General features: G+C 41.9%; 1 protein-coding gene across 1 annotated transcript in view; it reads left to right on the plus strand.

Annotated features, from left to right (window-relative positions):
* The window catches only part of LOC139415895 (collagen alpha-6(IV) chain-like), a 222,048-nt gene that overhangs the window by 189,669 nt on the left and 10,289 nt on the right, over positions 1 to 22,090 (plus strand). Inside the window, exons 24-35 of the mRNA XM_071164043.1 lie at positions 394 to 465; positions 608 to 715; positions 1,365 to 1,583; positions 2,691 to 2,849; positions 4,790 to 4,960; positions 5,301 to 5,444; positions 6,810 to 6,932; positions 7,025 to 7,206; positions 11,216 to 11,279; positions 18,687 to 18,869; positions 19,086 to 19,193; positions 19,417 to 19,608. Of these exons, the coding sequence (XP_071020144.1) occupies positions 394 to 465; positions 608 to 715; positions 1,365 to 1,583; positions 2,691 to 2,849; positions 4,790 to 4,960; positions 5,301 to 5,444; positions 6,810 to 6,932; positions 7,025 to 7,206; positions 11,216 to 11,279; positions 18,687 to 18,869; positions 19,086 to 19,193; positions 19,417 to 19,608 (1,725 nt within the window). The remainder of the gene's footprint in view (positions 1 to 393; positions 466 to 607; positions 716 to 1,364; positions 1,584 to 2,690; positions 2,850 to 4,789; positions 4,961 to 5,300; positions 5,445 to 6,809; positions 6,933 to 7,024; positions 7,207 to 11,215; positions 11,280 to 18,686; positions 18,870 to 19,085; positions 19,194 to 19,416; positions 19,609 to 22,090) is intronic.

Genomic DNA, 22,090 nt, shown 5'->3' on the forward strand with positions numbered 1-22,090 from the left:
CTTAATAATATCAAGTTGGAGGGGGGACTACGATGGCGGCTAGCCAATCAGACCTTAATAATACCAAAGAAAAGAGATTCAGTTACTTACTAAATGTGAATCACTTTTAACAGGCCATGACTATTAGCATCAATGACTTACTACTTTTAAATCAACACACTGACATTATATCCTCACCATAATCTAACAGAATCATTATCACATCAATGCAAATCCATAAACAAACATGAAGTCTTAACGAATAACAGTAATGTGTTACAGTGATGACCAATATGGATGTATAAGCTAGACTGTACTATAATCTTCCGGTGGTATTGTACCAGTTTTACTGAGACATAGAGGGCTTTACTCCAGTGTGTGTGTGTTAACCGTGATCTGACTGACTGTTACAAGGGCTGACGCTACCATGTCGTCTACCTGGTGAGGATGGAATCCCAGGCCTCCCCGGAATACCTGGAAGACTAGGTAACAAACAGACTTCATCACCATGGCAACACTTCCTGTTTTGTCATTTGACAATGATTTTTTACACAGAGGTTGGAAATGTGTGTGTGTGTGTGTGTGTGTGTGTGTGTGTGTGTGTGTGTGTGTGTGTGTGCATGTGTAGGTCCCAAGGGCGAGCCAGGTTTCCCAGGTGGTCCCGGTCGGCCCGGTTTTGACGGAGGGAAGGGAGAGAGAGGAGACCCAGGTTACGGGGGCCAGCCTGGGCCACAAGGTAAAAACACAGCTGTTGTTGCCCCTCCTATTTGACCTTATCACCATTCACCACTCTTTTCCTTTCCAACATGACCATCTACTAACCATCTACTGATCATTTACTGATCATCTATTGACCATCTACTGACCCTCTACTGACCATCTACTAACCATCTACTGACCATCTACTGACCCTCTACTGACCATCTACTAGCCATCTACTGATCATTTACTGATCACCTGCTGACCATCTACTGACCCTCTACTAACCATCTACTGACCCGCTACTGACCCTCTACTGACCCTCTACTGACCATCTTCTGACCCTCTACTGACCATCTACTAACCCTACTAACCATCTACTGACCCTGTACTGACCATCATCTGACCATCAACTGACCATCCACTGACCACTGATATCTATGGTCCATTGTTGATATTTATAGTATATGACTTCTGGTTAGACTGGCTTTTGTAATTGCTGCCAATTACTGACAATAAATATTTGCTGAATTAAACTGACTGAACTTTCCTATGACTTCCACTTAGTCTTTTGATTTCTGCCAACAACGAATGGCCTGTAGTGTCTGCTACATGGCATAAATAATAGTGAAAGTAAAGATGTATGGAATTGAACCAACTCTATCCTCATCCTCCCTCCCTCCCAGGTTTCCCTGGCCCCAGAGGAGATGCGGGTGGCCCAGGTATCCCAGGCGAGGGTCGTCCAGGGGCCCCAGGGAAGAACGGGCTCCCGGGGCGGCCAGGGGGGAAGGGCCGGCCGGGGGAGGTGCTGGGGTCCTCAACGGGGCTCCCTGGAACACCTGGGTTCCCAGGAGGACCAGGAGACAAGGGAGAGCCAGGAGCATCAGGACTTCCCGGAGGATCAGGTGGGTCTCAGCATGATAACTACCTAATCATCTAATGAATATCCCTTCAGGAACCAATACAATATCTATGTAACCAGCCATCTATCTATCTGTCTGTATCATGTTTGAAGGTAAGACCCAGATGCAGACAACGTCGAGTTAACCACCGTGTAATAATCCAACAGGGTAATAGACAGGTCAAGGGCAGGCAGGGGTCAGTAAACCAGAGGTGGGGCCACGGTTACCTGACGGCAGGCAGGCTCAGGGTCAGTCAGAGTGGTCAGGCAGGCAGGCTCAGGGTCAGTCAGAGTGGTCAGGCAGGCAGGCTCAGGGTCAGTCAGAGTGGTCAGGCAGGCAGGCTCAGGGTCAGTCAGAGTGGTCAGGCAGGCGGGCTCAGAGTCAGGACAGGCAAGGGTCAAAACCAGGAGGGCTCAGAGTCAGGACAGGCAAGGGTCAAAACCAGGAGGGCTCAGAGTCAGGACAGGCAAGGGTCAAAACCAGGAGGGCTCAGAGTCAGGACAGGCAAGGGTCAAAACCAGGAGGGCTCAGGGTCAGGACAGGCAAGGGGAAAAACCAGGAGGGCTCAGAGTCAGGACAGGCAAGGGTCAAAACCAGGAGGGCTTAGAGTCAGGACAGGCAAGGGTCAAAACCAGGAGGGCTCAGAGTCAGGACAGGCAAGGGTCAAAACCAGGAGGGCTCAGAGTCAGGACAGGCAAGGGTCAAAACCAGGAGGGTGAGAAAAAGAGAGACTGGGGAAAAGCAGGAGCTGAGACAAAAAAACATTGGTTGACTTGAACAAACAAGAGGAAGTGCCACAGACAGACTGAAAACACAGGTATAAATACCCAGGGGATAACGGGGAAGATGGACGACAGCTGGAGGGGGGTGGAGACAAGCACAAGGACAGGTGAAACAGATCAGGGTGTGGCAGTTAGTCTGTCTGTCTGTCTCTCTATGAAAACGCGTTAAACTACCTACAACTTCAAAGCCTTCATAAAGCCTTTAAAATGCCCGCATAGATGCTTCACATATTATTTAGTGGGGATGTTTCTATGTGGCTCTGTCTATCTGTACTGTATGTTCCTGTGGGCCCTGCTGTATCTTACCTTGTGTCCCGTATTATCCCAGGTTTTGATGGTCGGTCGGGCATTCCCGGAGCTAAGGGTGAGCGCGGTACGGATGGCTACCCCGGAACTCTAGGTCTTCCCGGACTTCCTGGAGACAGAGGCAATGGATTTCCCGGTCCTGCTGGACCAGCCGGAAGCAAAGGATTTCCCGGATCTCCAGGTGAGAGTCGGAACTCAGAACGCTGACTAATTGAAACCCAGTAGGAATTTTGTCCAGAATGTTTGGGAATGTTGTCATTAATTCATTGAATCCATTTATTCCAGCTCCCAGATATCTTCTACTTGTTGTTTTTCCTTTTAGCCCACAGAGAAAACACACAATATTTCCTCCTTTTAGCTCACAGAGAGAGCACACAGACTCCCTCCTACTTTTAGCCCACAGAGAGAACACACAGATATTCTCTCCTCCTTTTAGCTCACAGAGAGAGCACACAGACTCCCTCCTACTTTTAGCCCACAGAGAGAACACACAGAGATTCTCACCTCCTTTTAGCCCACAGAAAGAACAGACTCTCTCCTCTTTTTAGCCCACAGAGAGAACACACAGAGACTCTCTCCTCCTTTTAGCCCACAGAGAGAACACAGACTCTCTCCTCTTTTTAGCCCACAGAGAGAACACACAGATACTCTCTCCTCCTTTTAGCCCACAGAGAGAACACACAGATACTCTCTCCTCCTTCATGCCTTTATAGATATGTTCTCTCTATTTCCTGACCTTCAGTTTGTTTGCCTGTAAATCCACTGGTTGCCTGTTTGTGAACTCCATCACCAAAAGCATCTCCTCACCCTCTTTCTCTCTTCACCATCATCTCCATCCATCCTATCATCCTCCCATCCCTCTCTTTTTGGTGTTGGGTCTCTCCCTAGGCTGTCAAGGTGAGCTACTCCCTTCCATTCATCCCTCCATCCCAGTCCACTTCTCCATCTCAGAACAACCCCACTCCCCCCCCCCCCCCTCCCTCTGCCCATCTCACCACCTTTCAATGCTCCTTTGGAATGTCACATTTTAGAACAACCTGCGTCTAGAACTCCCGACGGATCTAAACCCAGAGCATTTGAGTCCAAAGAAAGATATGGAATAAATTGTAGTTTGAAACCCTGACTAAACTTAACTAAAGCAGGTGTGTGTGTCGCTGTAACATTGATAAGCTTGTGTGAACCCTTGACCCCATCTTAGCTATCCAACCCACTCACCTAAAACGTTGAGCCTAGAAGCCTGTTCTAGAAACTTCTAGAAGACAGCAACCACGGAAGCTTGTTCTATAAACTTCTAGAAGACAGCAACCACGGAAGCTTCTTCTATAAACTTCTAGAAGACAGCAACCATAGATGCCTGTTCTAGAAACGTGTAGAAGACAGCAACCACAGAAGGCTTTCTAGAAACTTCTAGAAGACAGCAACCATAGATGCCTGTTCTAGAAACGTGTAGAAGACAGCAACCACAGAAGGCTTTCTAGAAACTTCCAGAAGACAGCAACCATAGAAGGCTTTCTAGAGTGTATTTATGTGTTTGAGCTATCTAATTTTACTCTGGAATTGCACTTGAGTGTACAGTATATTTTATCATAAACATTGGCATGATCATTTTTCATCCCTTGATAAGATATTTTACTGGTTACAGTCAAATATGTTAACCAGAGGTAATACTTTATACCCATGTCCCTATTCTACCTTTTAATTCATTCATTCAGCAACCTGAACCCTTATGTACAATTGCATCTTAAACTACGACAGAAAATAATGTAACTGGACATTCCTTCCGTGTGTCGGCTCATACTGTATGTTTCATTCTGAATTGTCAAAATCCTTTTAGTTGTAATTGTTGTAATTTTGATACTGCATATTACAATAGTACTGCTTATGGACAGCAAGGTATGTTGTGTTTCTGACAGTACAAAAAAAGGTAAGTTGTGTTTCTGACAGTACAAAAAAAGGTAAGTTGTGTTTCTGACAGCATGTTACAATGTTATATTCATGTAATGTTTCTATATTTGTATTTATCAGCATTTCTCCCTCCCTTTTTGAATGTCATTGAATGTACTCCTTTGATTCCCAGAGGAAAGTGTTGTGTCTGACTGTGTCCTCCCGATCCCCACCCAGGCTACCCCGGTTTAAAAGGAGCCAGAGGTGACACGGGCTTCCCAGGCCCAACTGGGAGGAAGGGACAACCAGGACAACCAGGAGGGGATGGATCATCAGGACTCAGGGGCCTTCTGGGACCGCCGGGCCCCGGGGGAAGAAACGGCATCCCTGGGGGACCAGGAAGGAAGGGTAAGGGGGATACTTATTATCAATTAAAGATCCATAGCTAACTTCCTATATATAGCCTTAATAGCCGTACATTTTCTATTAAAGCCATACGTGAGGAAGTGGGGAAATCTTCAACACACATCTACAGCTAGTTACAGTAACTTCCTGGTCAGGGTAAATGACTGTCTATTCAGTGTACTACTTTTGAATAGATGGGACTTTCTAGAGATAAGCAGGACCTGTACACACTATTCCTCCATCTTTATTTGGCAAAAACAGTTACAACACTTCGATCCAAAAGTAGATCTTCGTCAGATCCATTATAGGCATTTTTAAACATCTTTGTTTTCCCCACTCACAGGCGAGAGCGGTTACCCTGGACTGGTTGGTTTCCCCGGAATGCCAGGTAACCCTGGAAGACCTGGTGGACCAGGAGGTAAAGGAGCTCCGGGGTTCTCAGGAAAAGACGGCCTGCCCGGTGACTTCGGAGCGCCAGGACCTAAAGGTACAGGATTGGGAATGACAGAATCAATGGAATGATGGGAAGAGAGTGGATAGGGTCTGACAGTTCATCATTCTGCTCTGACAGTTCATCATTCTGCTCTAACAGTTCATCATTCTGGTCTGACAGTTCATCATTCTGCTCTGACATAATGAATAGTCTGACTGTTCATCATTCTGGTCTGACATAATGAATAGTCTTGACAGTTCATCATTCTGGTCTGACATAATGAAAAGTCTTGACAGTTCATCATTCTGGTCTGACATAATGAAAAGTCTTGACAGTTCATCATTCTGGTCTGACAGTTCATCATTCTGGTCTGACATAATGAATAGTCTGACAGTTCATCATTCTGGTCTGACATAATGAAAAGTCTTGACAGTTCATCATTCTGGTCTGACATAATGAAAAGTCTTGACAGTTCATCATTCTGGTCTGACAGTTCATCATTCTGGTCTGACATAATGAATAGTCTGACAGTTCATCGTTCTGGTCTGACATAATGAATAGTCTGACAGTTCATCATTCTGGTCTGACATAATAAATAGTCTGACAGTTCATCATTCTGGTCTGACATAATGAATAGTCATGACAGTCGATCATTCTGGTCTGACATAATGAATAGTCTGACAGTTCATCATTCTGCTCTGACATAATGAATAGTCTGACAGTTCATCATTCTGCTCTGACATAATGAAAAGTCTTGACAGTTCATCATTCTGGTCTGACATAATGAAAAGTCTTGACAGTTCATCATTCTGGTCTGACAGTTCATCATTCTGGTCTGACATAATGAATAGTCTGACAGTTCATCGTTCTGGTCTGACATAATGAATAGTCTGACAGTTCATCATTCTGGTCTGACATAATAAATAGTCTGACAGTTCATCATTCTGGTCTGACATAATGAATAGTCATGACAGTCGATCATTCTGGTCTGACATAATGAATAGTCTGACAGTTCATCATTCTGCTCTGACATAATGAATAGTCTGACAGTTCATCATTCTGCTCTGACATAATGAAAAGTCTGACAGTGCATTTGTTTTGGTTTAGTTTCACGTTTTTTTTAATTGATTTGGGATTTGTTCTTACCCTACTGTGTAGAAGAGACACTAACTGTATGAGGTACAGATATAATCTAAATTACATGGCGTGTGTGTGTGTCTGTGTGTGTGTGTGTGTGTGTGTGTGTGTGTGTGTGTGTGTGTGTGTGTGTGTGTGTGTGTGTGTGTGTGTGTGTGTGTGTGTGTGTGTGTGTGTGTGTGTGTGTGTGTGTGTGTGTGTGTGTGTGCTTACGTGTGTACGCGCGCTTGCGCATGTATACGCACTTTTGCGTGTGTGTGTGTGCGTGCGTGTGTGATCCAGGTGACCAAGGTTACCGTGGTCTCCCTGGCCCACCCGCTCTGCCCCCCAGAGTAGATTACCTGGAGAAGGGACAGAAGGGCGACAACGGTGCCAACGGACTACCTGGTTTCCCTGGACCTAGAGGTAGGTGGTAGGCTCCTAAAGCATGCGTTTCTGTCAAATCTGTGTCACCAACAAGCTCCTACAGTCGCCATTTTGTGCCTCCCTGTCCCAAGGTGACAAGGGTTTCCCAGGCCAGCCTGGTCGTCAGGGTTTGCCCGGGCTGCCTGGTTATGCTGACAGGGCTAAAGGGGAACCAGGACTCCCCGGTCTCCCTGGACGCCCAGCCGGGCCAGGCTACCCAGGCCCTATTGGATCTCCCGGTATCATCGGTTTCCCTGGCATGCCTGGACCAAGGGTAGGCACATACACCACCATAGAAAGAGTTTAACAGTGACACTGTGGGCACTAAACAGAAGTGGCAGTTGATGTTACACTGACTTTGATATATTTAGAAGTACTGTAGCAGTTGATGTTGTACTGAGTTTGATATATTTAGAAGTAGCAGTTGATGTTGTACTGAGTTTGATATATTTAGAAGTAGCAGTTAATGTTGTACTGAGTTTGATATATTTAGAAGTAGCAGTTGATGTTATACTGTGTTTGACATATTTACAATGTTGTGTCTGAACTATTTGACATGCTGTTTTACCAAATCATTTACCTAAGATTTAATTGATTACGTGATTGAATTGAACCATTCAACAATTGAACCTTTAATAACCTGGGGCACTGCGGGCGCATTCATTTATATATCCCGAATCCACTCACTTAAAAAAGATCTGAACATCTTTTATATCAATAGCAGTCAATTATTAATCGTCACCTCGATCGGTCTCATTCTGATTGTCGTAAGTACTTGGTTATCTGCACGAACCCTATCTAATAAGTTGAGTCAGCAATACACAAATTGGCTTAATTATTTATTTCCAAAATGCTAAATAATCACACAGAATTACATATATACACAGGATAGATCACACATCAATTACTAATCATGACATGAAAAGCCCCTAGTGGACTAACCCGATATGAAGGCTGGTTACACAAAGGAAGGCGGTGGGGTGTGAATGAAAGAGCGGGAAGACTGAGGGACAAATGGATGGTCTCTATTGGACCTTGAGAAGCTATGCTACCGTAAATACACAATCGTATGCATTCTAATAACAGCTCATTCGGAAAGGAAAATGCAAGATAAACTCAACAAAAAAAGAAAAGTCCTCTCACTGTCAACTGTGTTTATTTTCCGCAAACTTAACATGTGTAAATATTTGGATGAACATAACAAGATTCAACAACTGAGACATAAAGTGAACAAGTTCCACAGACATGTGACTAACAGAAATTGAATAATGTGTCCCTGATCAAAGGGGGGATCAAAATCAAGTCATTATCTGGTGTGGCCACCAGCTGCATTATGTACTGCAGTGCATCTCCTCCTCATGAGCTGAACCAGATTTGCCAGTTCTTGCTGTGAGATGTTACACCACTCTTCCACCAAGGCACCTGCAAGTTCCCGTACATTTCTGGATGGAATGGCCCTAGCCCTCACCCTCTGATCCAACAGGTCCCAGACGTGCTCAATAGGATTGAGATCCGGGCTCTTCGCTGGCCATGGGTCATGTCATGTACCACATGAGGGAGGAGGATGTCTTCCCTCTAACGCACAGCGTTGAGATTGCCTGCAATGATAACGAACTTAGTCCGATGATGCTGTGACACACCATTCCTTCGACGATAAACGCGAATCCGATGATCACCCTGGTGAGACAAAACCGCGACTCGTCAGTGAAGAGCACTTTTTGCCAGTCCTGTCTGGTCCAGCGACGGTGGGTTTGTGCCCATAGGCGACGTTGTTGCCGGGGATTTCTGGTAAGGACCTGCCTTACAACAGGACTACAAGCCCTCAGTCCAGCCTCTCTCTGGCCATTGAGTGAGCATAATTTACTTATGAAAACAATTCTCTCATTTAGAAGATAAAATTACTTTTCATCTTTTCACAAATGTCATATTTAAACATTTAAATCGCACAACAATTCTATGTGAATCTGATATCTAGAATGTGGAGACTTTCCAAGATACAATTTATGTCACCGTATCATCAGATATAATGTCCCAGAAACCGACTGATCTGACATCATATTCTTTACGTACCAACGGACGTTTCAACTGGTTAAGAAAGGAAATATTGTTCCATTTCCCAACCTTTTGATGTTACCATACTCTCTCTATGTAGACAAAGGGCTTTCCAATAGTCCATTCTGTAGAATGGAGAACAAATGGGAAAGGGTATTTATGGGGGGGGTAAGCCTCACCCAACAGGGCAACGTCATGACACTGAATTTGATTTATTTAGAAGTGGCAGTTGATGTTAAACTGAGTTTGAAATATGTGACCCTCCACGTGGATTCGATCCTATGTAGCAAAAATTTAAATTGTGTTTTTTTTTTTACATTGGATAAAAGTAGAGACTGCAGTTGAGGAACAATGTTAAATGTAAATTAATAAACTCGTAATCCCACTTTTGAGAAAATGGCCCTTGAATGTTTTGCAACACCTACTGTAGTGCTCTTCTTTGTCTACACCCATTCATCGTCGTTCACACCCTCTTAAGCCTTAGCCCCACCCATCTCTTTAAGAATTCACATGTGAGGCCATGTGCTAAACAGAGTGAGTATCATAATCTGAGTTTAGTGCAGGTCATGTTAATCTTCACATTATTGTCTCTGGTAAACACACACTCTATTGACTCAAATGTTTTTGTTTTTTGTCAAACACACAGGATACAGGTGTAAACGATACTGCGAAATGGTTACTTGCAATATCATAAACCGAAAGTGTCCAGAAATGTTTTTCATTCATATTTTATAATTATTTGATGACGCTTACCCAGACAGACTTGCCTAAATTGATGTGTCATGTGAAAGAATAGCTATAACCACCCCCCAGCCACATCTAGCTAAGTGGACGGGTCACTATTTTCTAGACGTGTAAACATGTTCATGAAATACAATAGATCGCCGTAATTTTCCCCAGACACAGCTGGCTAACTTGAGGGGTCATCTAATCATCTGGTGAAGTTGAGTCAAAGATTTGTTATAACTAAACCAAGATAGACCACACAGACTGTTGTTTCAAATTGGAACAAATGAGTCATAGTGGGCAGAACAGTAAGGAGGTGGGCAGAACCAAGCATGAGCTAGCGAGATTCTATTGGCGCGTTCTAGCAAACATTTGCATATTTCCATTAGGGACTACTCTATGAAGTGTACATGTGCAATAACTCAATTCACCTTTGCACTCCTTCTAAACTAGGCACTTTTAAAACTTTGGTAGAGGGTAACATCTAGAAAAATGTGTCTACTCTGTACGTAACAGATTATAGTTTTGGGAACAGAAAACTGTATTGAGATCAAAGGTTTCATCAATGAGAAAATTAGCAGAATATCGGCCAAAATCCACCACGTTCTATCTTCACCCACTGCCAGCCACTGGGCTTCCTCTCACTACCATATTTGGTAGTGACTGGAAACGCCAAGCGGATGCTTCACATTTATACATCCAGTAAAATATCTGTCTCATTGTTCTATTTGTGGTGGAATCTTTTGTTTAGACATGTAGCTAGCTAGCTAAACAATGAACCGGCATAATCCCAATTCATACTACTACAAATACAAACATTGTCATAGCTGTAGTATGAATCTGCAGGTAGCTAAATCTAACCAACTAGGTTCAATGTTAGCTAGCTAACAATAACTAGCATACATACTAACATAACTAGCAATGCAAATGGTTTCTGATTTTAATAATATTACTACACAGATCATACACTTCACGTTAGCTAGCAAACCAGCAAGCTAATGTTTGCTAGCTAGCTAACAGTATGCTTTAACTTGCAATCAAAACAATTTCTGACAAGATTAGAAACGTATAATATCTGAAAATTTAGCGAGACTCTTACCCGTATACATGGATGCATGTTAAATGCTTTCAGTCTGCCGTGAAGCAAATAGTTTTGCAGCTACATCTTTGCTACATCTTTGTAGTTACATCTTGTTTGGCTAGCGTTGTGTCAAGTCACTCCGGTTCACACTGACTTTCTACACTGTGTGCAGAAAGTATCCCATCACAACTTTTTCCAACTGATCTGTTGAAAGCGCCTGCTAAATTCAGGGAATCAATGTTCTTGAGAAAAGTAGAAAAATGTTTGTAGTTCTCAATGGCTAACGTTATATCTTTCAAAAACGCTGTGCCATTTCTGCTTAAAAATGCATTTTAATAAAAATAAAAATGCCTCTTGTGAAGTAGTGACGTGTGACATACGCCTAGCTTCCTGAAACGGTTGATGTTGCTGTTTTTTTCCGTAGGGTGACGATGGCAGGCCTGGTTTCCCTGGTAACCCTGGAGTCCCTGGTCAGCCAGGTGCTAAAGGTGAGTGGCTGTCACCTGTCTGTCGTATACCTACCTGCGATGCTCTCTTCTCTGTACCATTCTCTTAAACTCTGAAGGGTTGGAAAAGGTTCCTAAGAAAGCATTTCCCTGTACAGTCTACACCAGCTGTTTTCGGCCCCATGTGATAAATACAATTTGATTTGATTTCATGGTCTCTTCTCTGTGCCATTTTTTAAATGTGTATTCTATTTCACCTTTATTTAACCAGGTAGGCAGTTTAGAACACCTTTATTTAACCAGGTAGGCCAGTTTAGAACACCTTTATTTAACCAGGTAGGCCAGTTTAGAACAAGTTCTCATTTACAACTGCGACCTGGCCAAGATAAAGCAAAGCAGTTCGACACATAAATCAAATAAAATTGTATTTGTCACACACACATGGTTAGCAGATGTTAATGCGAGTGTAGCGAAATACTTGTGCTACTAGTTCCGACCATGCAGTAATATCTAACAAGTAATCTAACCTAACAATTCCACAACAACCACCTTATACACACAGGTGTAAAGGAATGAATAAGAATTTGTACGTAAAAATATGTGAATGGGCCGAACGGCATAGGCAAGATGCAGTAGATGGTATAGAGTACAGTATCTACATATGAGATGAGTAATGTAGAGTATGTAAACATTATATAAAGTGGCTAGTGATACATTTATTACATACATTTTTTAATTATTAAACTTGCTAGAGATGAGTCAGTATGTTGGCAGCAGCCACTCAATGATGGCTGTTTAACAGTCTGATGGCCTTGAGATAGAAGCTGTTTTTCATTCTCTCAGTCCCCGCTTTGATGCACCTGTACTGACCTCGCCTTCTGGATGATAGTGGGGTGAACAGGCAGTGGCTCGGGTGGTTGTTGTCCTTGATGATCTTTATGGCCTTCCTGTGACTACGGGTGGTGTAGGTGTCCTGGAGGGCAGGTAGTTTGCCCCAGGTGATGCGTTGTGCAGACCTCACTACCCTCTGGAGAGCCTTACGGTTGTGGGCGGAACAGATGCTGTACCAGGCGGTGATACAGCCCGACAGGATGCTCTCGATTGTGCATCTGTAAAAGTTTGTGAGTGTTTTTGGTGACAAGCCGAATTTCTTCAGCCTCCAGCCTTCTTCACCATGCTGTCTGTGTGGGTGGACCATTTCAATTTGTCCGTGATGTGTACGCCGAGGAACTCCACTACTGTCCCGTCGATGTGGATAGCAGACTGCTCCCTCTGCTGTTTCCTGAAGTCCACGATCATCTCCTTTGTTTTGTTGACATTGAGTGTGAGGTTATTTTCCTGACACCACACTCTGAGGGCCCTCAGTAGGCCTTCTCGTCGCTGTTGGTAATCAAGCCTACCACTGTAGTGTCGTCTGCAAACTTGATGATTGAGTTGGAGGCGTGCATGGCCATGCAGTCATGGGTGAACAGGGAGTACAGGAGAGGGCTGAGAACGCACCCTTGTGGGGCCCCAGTTTTGAGGATCAGCGGGGTGGAGATGTCGTTACCTACCCTCACCACCTGGGGGCGGCCCGTCAGGACGTCCAGGACCCAGTTGCACCGAGCGGGGTCGAGACCCAGTGTCTCGAGCTTAATGACGAGTTTGGAGGGTACTATGGTGTTAAATGCTGAGCTGTAGTCGATGAACAGCATTCTTACATACGGTGGGGCAAAAAAGTATTCAGTCAGCCACAAATTGTGCAAGTTCTCCCACTGAAAAAGATGAGAGAGGCCTGTAATTTTCATCATAGGTACACTTCAACTATGACAGACAAAATTAGAAAAAAATTCCAGAAAATCACATTGTAGGATTTTTAATGAAATTATTTGCAAACACAGCAATTTTTCCAGCCAAAGAGAGGAGTCACAAAAAGCACAAATAGAGATAAAATTAATCACTAACCTTTGATCTTCATCAGATGACACTCATAGGACTTCATGGTACACAATACATGTATGTTTTGTTCGATAAAGTGCATATTTATATCCAAATATCACATTTTACATTGGCGTGTTATGTTCAGTAGTTCCAAAACATGCGGTGATTTTGCAGAGAGCCACATCAATTTACAGAAATACTCATAATAAACATTGATGTAATATATACAACTATTATACATGGAACTTTAGATCAACTTCTCTTTAATGCAACCGCTGTGTCAGATTTTTTTTAAACTTTACTGAAAAAGCATACCATGCAATACTCTGAGTACGGCGCTCAGAGCCCAAACCAGCCAAAGAAATATCCGCCATGTTGTGGAGTCATTAGTCAGAAATAGCATTATAAATATTCACTTACATTTGATGATCTTCATCAGAATGCACTCCCAGGAATCCCAGTTTCACAATAAATGTTTGATTTGTTCGATAAAGTTCATAATTTATGTCCATTTATGTCCTTTTGTTAGGGCGTTTGGTAAACAAATCCAAACGCGTGTGCAAGTCCAGCAGAAAGGTCGGACAAAAAAGTAAAAAAAAGTTATATTACTGGTCGTAGAAACATATCAAACGAAGTATAGAATCAACCTTTAGGATGTTTTTAACATAAATCTTCGACATTATGTCCCAACCGGAGAATTCCTTTGTCTGTAGAAAAGCAATGGAACCCGAGGTAACTTTCACATGACCACGCGTCACGAGCCCGTGGCTCTCTGCCAGACACCTGACTCATTCCTCTCTCATTCAGCCCCCCTTCACAGTAGAAGCATGAAACAACGTTCTAAAGACTGTTGACATCTAGTAGAGGCCTTAGGAAGTGCAAGATGGCCAATATCCCACTGTATCTTCAATAGGGGCTGAGTTGAAAAACTACAAACCTCAGATTTCCTACTTCCTGTTTGGATTTTTTCTCTGGTTTTTGCCTGACATATGAGTTCTGTTATACTCACAGACATCATTCAAACCGTGTTAGAAACTCCAGAGTGTTTTCTATCCAATACTACTAATAATATGCATATATTAGCATCTGGGACTGAGTAGCAGGCAGATTACTCTGAAGTCGTTTAGTTTGTCTGGGAGCAAGACAACATGGTCTGCGACAACAACACAGAGTTACACATGGAATAAACAAACATACAGTCAATAATACAGTAGAAAAAAGTATATATATACAGTGTGTGCGAATGAGGTAAGATGAGGGAGGTAAGGCAATTAATAGACCATGGTGGCGAAGTAATTACAATATAGCAATTAAACACTGGAATGGTAGATGTGCAGAAGATGAATGTGCAAGTAGAGATACTGGGGTGCAAAGGAGCAGGATAAATAAATACAGTATGGGGATGAGGTAGTTGGATGGGCTATTTACAGATGGGCTATGTACAGGTGCAGTGATCTGTGAGCTGCTCTGACAGCTGGTGCTTAAAGCTAGTGAGGGAGATATGTGGCTGAGAGACTGATATATCATTTAGGAACTTGAGTGTGGCTGAGGTGCACCCATGACCAGCTCTGAAACCAAATTGCATAGCGGAGAAGGTACGGTGGGATTCGAAATGGTCGGTAATCTGTTTGTTAACTTTGCTTTTGAAGACCTTAGAAAGGCAGGGTAGGATAGATATAGGTCTGTAGCAGATTGGGTCTAGAGTGTCTCCCCCTTTGAAGAGGTGGATGACTGCGGCTGCTTTCCAATCTTTGGGAATCTCAGATCATTTGAAAGAGAGGTTGAGCAGGTTAGTAATAGGGGTTGCAACAATTTCTGCTGATCATTTTAGAAAGAGAGGGTCCAGATTGTCTAGCCCGGCTGATTTGTAGGGGTCCAAATTTTGCAGCTCTTTCGGAACATCAGCAATCTGGATTTGGGTGAAGGAGAAGTGGGGGAGGTTTGGGCGAGTTGCTGTGGGGGGTGCAGGGCTGTTGACCGGGGTTGGGGTAGCCAGGTGGAAAGCATGGCCAGCCGTAGAGAAATTCTCAATTATAGTGGATTTATCGGTGGTGACAGAGTTTCCTAGCCTCAGTGCAGTGGGCAGCTGGGAGGAGGTGCTCTTATTCTCCATGGACTTTACAGTGTTCCAGAACCTTTTTGAGTTTGTGCTACAGGATGCAAATTTCTGCTTGAAAAAGCAAGCCTTAGCTTTCCTAACTGCCTGTGTATATTGGTTCCTAACATCCCTGAAAAGTTGCATAGCACGGGGGCTATTCGATGCTAATGCAGAACGCCACAGGATGTTTTTGTGCTGGTCAAGGGCAGTCAGGTCTGGAGAGAACCAAGGGCTATGTCTGTTCCTGCTTCTAAATGTTTTGAATGGGGCATGCTTATTTAAGATGGTAAGGAAGGCACTTTTGAAGAATAACCAGGAATCCTCTACTGGGGATGAGGTCAATATCCTTCCAGGATACCCTGGCCAGGTCGATTAGAAAGGCCTGCTTCTCTTAACTGTCGTCTCTTCCCTGTGATGGTCTCTTCCCTGTGATGGTCTCTTTCCTGTGGTGGTCTCTTCCCTGTGCTGGTCTCTTCCCGGTGATGGTCTCTTCCCTGTGATGGTCTCTTCCCTGTGATGGTCTCTTTCCTGTGGTGGTCTCTTCCCTGTGGTGGTCTCTTCCCTGTGGTGGTCTCTTCCCTGTGCTGGTCTCTTCCATGTGATGGTCTCTTCCCTGTACCTTTGTTTTTTATTTTTTTGGAGGGGGGCAAGATCAACTTTAATTTTACAGATAGATTGTAGCTTCCATCAATGTAATTGTCTGCATAATTCCCAATCCCCCATATGTTTTTGTAAATATATAAATTATATATGTTTTTAAATATATTTTCCCTTATTCTTTGTCCCCTAACCCTACCACCCCTTTCCTAATTGGAGTAAAGTAATGTACAACAACACTTAGGCTTCTACTTCCAGTTTATACATACTATATACATTTTACAGACACAGACAGACAGACAGACAGACAGACAGACAGACAGACAGACAGACAGACAGACAGACAGACAGACAGACAGACAGACAGACAGACAGACAGACAGACAGACAGAGAATTAAATATATTTTCCTTGATTATATTCCCCTAACCCTACCACCCCTTTCCTAATTGGAGTAAACTAATGTACAACAACACTTAAGGCTTCTACTTCCAGTTTATACACACTATATACATTTTACAGACACAGCGTATTTTACAATTGTTATCTCTGGTTTGTTTTTAGTCCCATCCTTCAGCTCCACTCAACTCCTCCCATCTATCTCTGAACACCATCCAGTGTTGATTTCTATTTGCCATATATTTTTCAACTGTGCTGTGATGTTTCACAAAAGTTCTGAACCTTTCTATTCTCATAATTTCTAAAGATTGTAAATTAAAGATAAACATTTTGGCTAAGAGTATTATTATATTATTGATTGATTGACTATGACTTTTCAAATCACCCAGCAGTGCTATCTGCAGCGTTAGCTCCAGGTAAATGTTACAATTCTTCAGCCATTCCTAAACCTGCGACCAAAAACAAGCTACATTTGGACAGTACCAAAACAAATCATGTAATGATTCTCTCTCCTCGTGGCAGAATCTGCAGAGCTGGGATGGTTGTGTCCCCCATATATTTAGTATACTAATTTAAATGTAAAAACTATTTGTTTTGTGTATCAGTTCATAAACCATGTGCCATGGAGTCAGTACATCGCAAATCTCTTCTCAACTATTTTGCCATCTATATGGCACAGCCGTAAATGTTTTGGTCCTTAAATGAAACTGATACTTTTTTATTTGTCATAATTTTATTTAACAAATTTTGGTCGTTAGTTCAGGGCCGACAGAGAAGTTCCTTACTTTCTCCCCCTTCTACTTGCCTCTTCCATTTTTGTGGTAATGCTGCAATTAGTTGGTTGTAATTTTGAGTAGAGCAGACGTTTCCATATTTATGATATCATTTTACAAAGTTTATACCTTTTTATTAAACATTATTTCCAAAAATATCGTTTTTTTTATCAATTAGTAAATTTGAGTTTAACCATAATATTTGTTGCAATATTTATTCTGTTTTTTTCTGGTGGATTAAACTGAAATTGCAACCAACTTTCTGTGGCTTGGTTTAGTGTAAAGGATTTGTATTGATTAAGTTCTTACTGTACCTTGTCAGTGTAAAGGATTTGTGTTGGTTATGTTCTTACCTGTATCTTGTCAGTGTAAAGGATTAACATTGGTTAAGTTCTTACTGTATCTTGTCAGTGTAAAGGATTAACATTGGTTAAGTTCTTACTGTACCTTGTCAGTGTAAAGGATTTGTGTTGGTTATGTTCTTACCTGTATCTTGTCAGTGTAAAGGTTTAACATTGGTTAAGTTCTTACTTGTATCTTGTCAGTGTAAAGGATTAACATTGGTTAAGTTCTTACTGTACCTTGTCAGTGTAAAGGATTAACATTGGTTAAGTTCTTACTTGTATCTTGTCAGTGTAAAGGATTAACATTGGTTAAGTTCTTACTGTACCTTGTCAGTGTAAAGGATTAACATTGGTTAAGTTCTTACTTGTATCTTGTCAGTGTAAAGGATTAACATTGGTTAAGTTCTTACTGTACCTTGTCAGTGTAAAGGATTAACATTGGTTAAGTTCTTACTGTACCTTGTCAGTGTAAAGGATTAACATTGGTTAAGTTCTTACTGTATCTTGTCAGTGTAAAGGATTAACATTGGTTAAGTTCTTACTGTACCTTGTCAGTGTAAAGGATTAACATTGGTTAAGTTCTTACCTGTATCTTGTCAGTGTAAAGGTTTAACATTGGTTAAGTTCTTACTGTATCTTGTCAGTGTAAAGGATTAACATTGGTTAAGTTCTTACTGTACCTTGTCAGTGTAAAGGATTAACATTGGTTAAGTTCTTACTGTATCTTGTCAGTGTAAAGGATTAACATTGGTTAAGTTCTTACCTGTATCTTGTCAGTGTAAAGGATTAACATTGGTTAAGTTCTTACTGTACCTTGTCAGTGTAAAGGTTTAACATTGGTTAAGTTCTTACCTGTATCTTGTCAGTGTAAAGGTTTAACATTGGTTAAGTTCTTACCTGTATCTTGTCAGTGTAAAGGATTAACATTGGTTAAGTTCTTACTGTATCTTGTCAGTGTAAAGGATTAACATTGGTTAAGTTCTTACTGTACCTTGTCAGTGTAAAGGATTTGTATTGATTAAGTTCTTACCTGTATCTTGTCAGTGTAAAGGTTTAACATTGGTTAAGTTCTTACTGTATCTTGTCAGTGTAAAGGTTTAACATTGGTTAAGTTCTTACCTGTATCTTGTCAGTGTAAAGGATTAACATTGGTTAAGTTCTTACCTGTATCTTGTCAGTGTAAAGGATTAACATTGGTTAAGTTCTTACTGTACCTTGTCAGTGTAAAGGTTTAACATTGGTTAAGATCTTACCTGTACCTTGTCAGTGTAAAGGTTTTGTATTGGTTAAGTTCTTACTTGTATCTGTATGGTCCTCAGGGGAGAGAGGTGACTCATCCGGCTACCCCGGAAGTCCCGGAGCTAAAGGTGAGTCCGGAACCCCCGGTTTCCCAGGTGGCCAAGGTGCTAATGGCGCCCCCGGCGACAACGGTTTCCCAGGGGGCCCTGGGTTCAGCGGACAGAAGGGAGAAGCGGGAGTTCCTGGAAGACCCGGACTCTTGGGTGAGTAGTGGTGATGATGATGTCACAGGACGTAATGTCATAAATATCACACAGATTAATCATGTCACAGGGAAGTGATATTTAAACAATTTAGAAAAGGTGGAATAAGAAAGAAAAAAAATTATATATATATATACTGTATATATTAACCCCCTCATCCTCATTCATAATTTTCTATGTTCCTGGTTATGTTTTTTGGGGTCCCCCTCCTCTCAGGTACCCCTGGTTTCACTGGGGCTAAGGGTCTGAACGGATACCCAGGAGGAAGAGGTCTCGACGGGACGACTGGCCGCCCCGGCTCCCCTGGATCATCTGGAGAAAAAGGTTTGTCGGAAACACACACACACACACACACAAACACAGAAATACGCCCACGCACACTCAAACACACACACACATTACAGTTTGTAATACAACATCATTGGCCTGAGTGAAAATCTGTCTTTCCCCTATTTAACTGAAATGGCCTCTGACAATGTCATAACTTCAGTACAATGTCCCTTATTGGTGTCGATGTCATGATGCAATAATCATGTTCTTTCTCAAGGTCTGCCGGGATCTCCTGGTCTTGATGGACTCAACGGACTGGCTGGACCGAACGGTCTACCAGGAACCCCGGGTTATAGTGAGGAGGGGCGCCCCGGCACCCCTGGAGCAGCCGGTTTGAAGGGAGAGAGGGGATCCTCCATCCCAGGACCCCCGGGATACAACGCGGAGAAGGGAGCGAGGGGAGAGTCAGGTGAGAAAGATTCATCAATCAATCAAATTCATTTTATAGAGAAAGATCAATCAATCAAATACATTATAAGGAGAAAGATCAATCAATCAAATACATTTTATAATGAAAGATCAATCAATCAAATACATTATAAGGAGAAAGATCAATCAATCAAATACATTTTATAATGAAAGATCAATCAATCAAATACATTATAAGGAGAAAGATCAATCAATCAAATACATTTTATAATGAAAGATCAATCAATCAAATACATTATAAGGAGAAAGATCAATCAATCAAATACATTTTATAATGAAAGATCAATCAATCAAATACATTTTATAATGAAAGATCAATAAATACAATTTATTATATAGAGAGAGATCAATCAATCCTTAAAAATGTATTTTATAGAGAAAGATTAATCAATAAATACAATTTATTTAATAGAGAGAGATCAATCAATCCTTAAAATGTATTTTATAGAGAAAGATTAATCAATAAATACAATTTATTTTATAGCCCTTTTTACATCAGCAGTTGTCACAAAGTGCTTTCTAGATCCTCCCCCCTAAAACCCCAAAGAACAGGCAACGCAGAGTAAAAAGCAGAGATGAGTAACCTTGAGTAACCTTGAGTAACCTTGAGTAACCTTGATGAGTCACATGATGATCCTAGCCCAGGGGTGGGCAAACCTTTTGGCTCAAGGGCCACACTGAGTTTATGAAACCAAGTGAAGGGCCATATACTATATGGTAATAAAACATGTGAAGCCTTTATTAATTTTCACATTGACATGCAATTACTAGTGTACTGTAGATGTACATATTACTAGTGTACTGTAGATGTACATATTACTAGTGTACTGTAGATGTACATATTACTAGTGTACTGTAGGTGTACATATTACTAGTGTACTGTAGGTGTACATATTTCTAGTGTACTGTAGATGTACATATTACTAGTGTACTGTAGATGTACATATTACTAGTGTACTGTAGATGTACATATTACTAGTGTACTGTAGGTGTACATATTACCAGTGTACTGTAGATGTACATATTACTAGTGTACTGTAGATGTACATACTACTAGTGTACTGTATATGTACATATTACTAGTGTACTGTAGGTGTACATATTACTAGTGTACTGTAGGTGTACATATTACCAGTGTACTGTAGGTGTACATATTACTAGTGTACTGTAGGTGTACATATTACCAGTGTACTGTAGATGTACATACTACTAGTGTACTGTATATGTACATATTACTAGTGTACTGTAGATGTACATATTACTAGTGTACTGTAGATGTACATACGCTTGCAGAACAATTCTACCCTTGTTTTATGTGAACAAATTGTTCACAATTATTTAACTTTTTTTTCTCCAAAAATGTATAACATCACAGACAGTCAAACACACATACAGATCCTGTATCTCGACGAATCAAACTTACAGTCACAATATGCAAACTTAAAAAAATATATATATATATATTATATGACTGGAGACATGCAAAATGTAACAGCAGATGTGTAAAAAAAATACTATTCTACAATTTGAGTGAAACATCTGTTTCATCTGTTTCATTTGGAATGGTCTGTTTTTGAAGCATATTAAGGAACAATTCTCATCTCCATTGTGAGCCATATTTACAGTTATCCAATCACCTCAGCCCAAATCTGACTGAATAAGTGTTCGTTGTCAGATGTATGGGGACAAGTGACCTGTATCCAAGTGCATTGCTGGGTAATTCTCTCTGCATAACCATCAACATGAAAAAGCATAATCCTTGCCTACCCCGGTCACGGTTATTCAAGTCTTAATGTAAACAATGGGTCTGGTCACCTCTCTTGGCAAGGGCATCAGAGTCTGGTGTCATCTTGGATGTAGAGATTCTCAGAACACCTGACAAGTGGTCACTTGTTAAATTTGACCTGTGACGGGATTTGTGGTAAATTCATGACTGAGAATGTTTGTTCACACACATATGTGGACCCGAATAAAACAAGCATTCTTTGGGCATTTTAATGTTTGGAAACTTGGTTTCATTCTGGGAGCCATAGAACTGGTCTATTGTTGCTGTTTTGTACTTGTCTTTCAAAGATCTGTCACATTGGATGTCGATGAGCTACAATTGTGTGTCTGGTGGTGTTTTCTCACTGTTGAAAGACAGGGGGCATTAAACAATCTCAATCACGGTGAAGTCTGAGGAGCTGCGGGAAAACTCAGAATGCAGATCGATCAAAGAGCTACTGTCTGTCAGTGCAGCACTGCGATGTGGGCGTTTTCAGTGCAGCACTGCGATGTGGGCATTTTCAGTGCAGCACTGCGATGTGGGCGTTTTCAGTGCAGCACTGCGATGTGGGCGTTTTCAGTGTGGCCCTGCGATGTGGGCGTTTTCAGTGTGGCCCTGCGATGTGGGCGTTTTCAGTGTGGCCCTGCGATGTGGGCGTTTTCAGTGTGGCCCTGCGATGGGGCCGTTTTCAGTGTGG

The sequence above is a fragment of the Oncorhynchus clarkii genome, chromosome 9, assembly GCF_045791955.1.
Source record: "Oncorhynchus clarkii lewisi isolate Uvic-CL-2024 chromosome 9, UVic_Ocla_1.0, whole genome shotgun sequence".
Classification (NCBI taxonomy): Eukaryota; Metazoa; Chordata; class Actinopteri; order Salmoniformes; family Salmonidae; genus Oncorhynchus; species Oncorhynchus clarkii.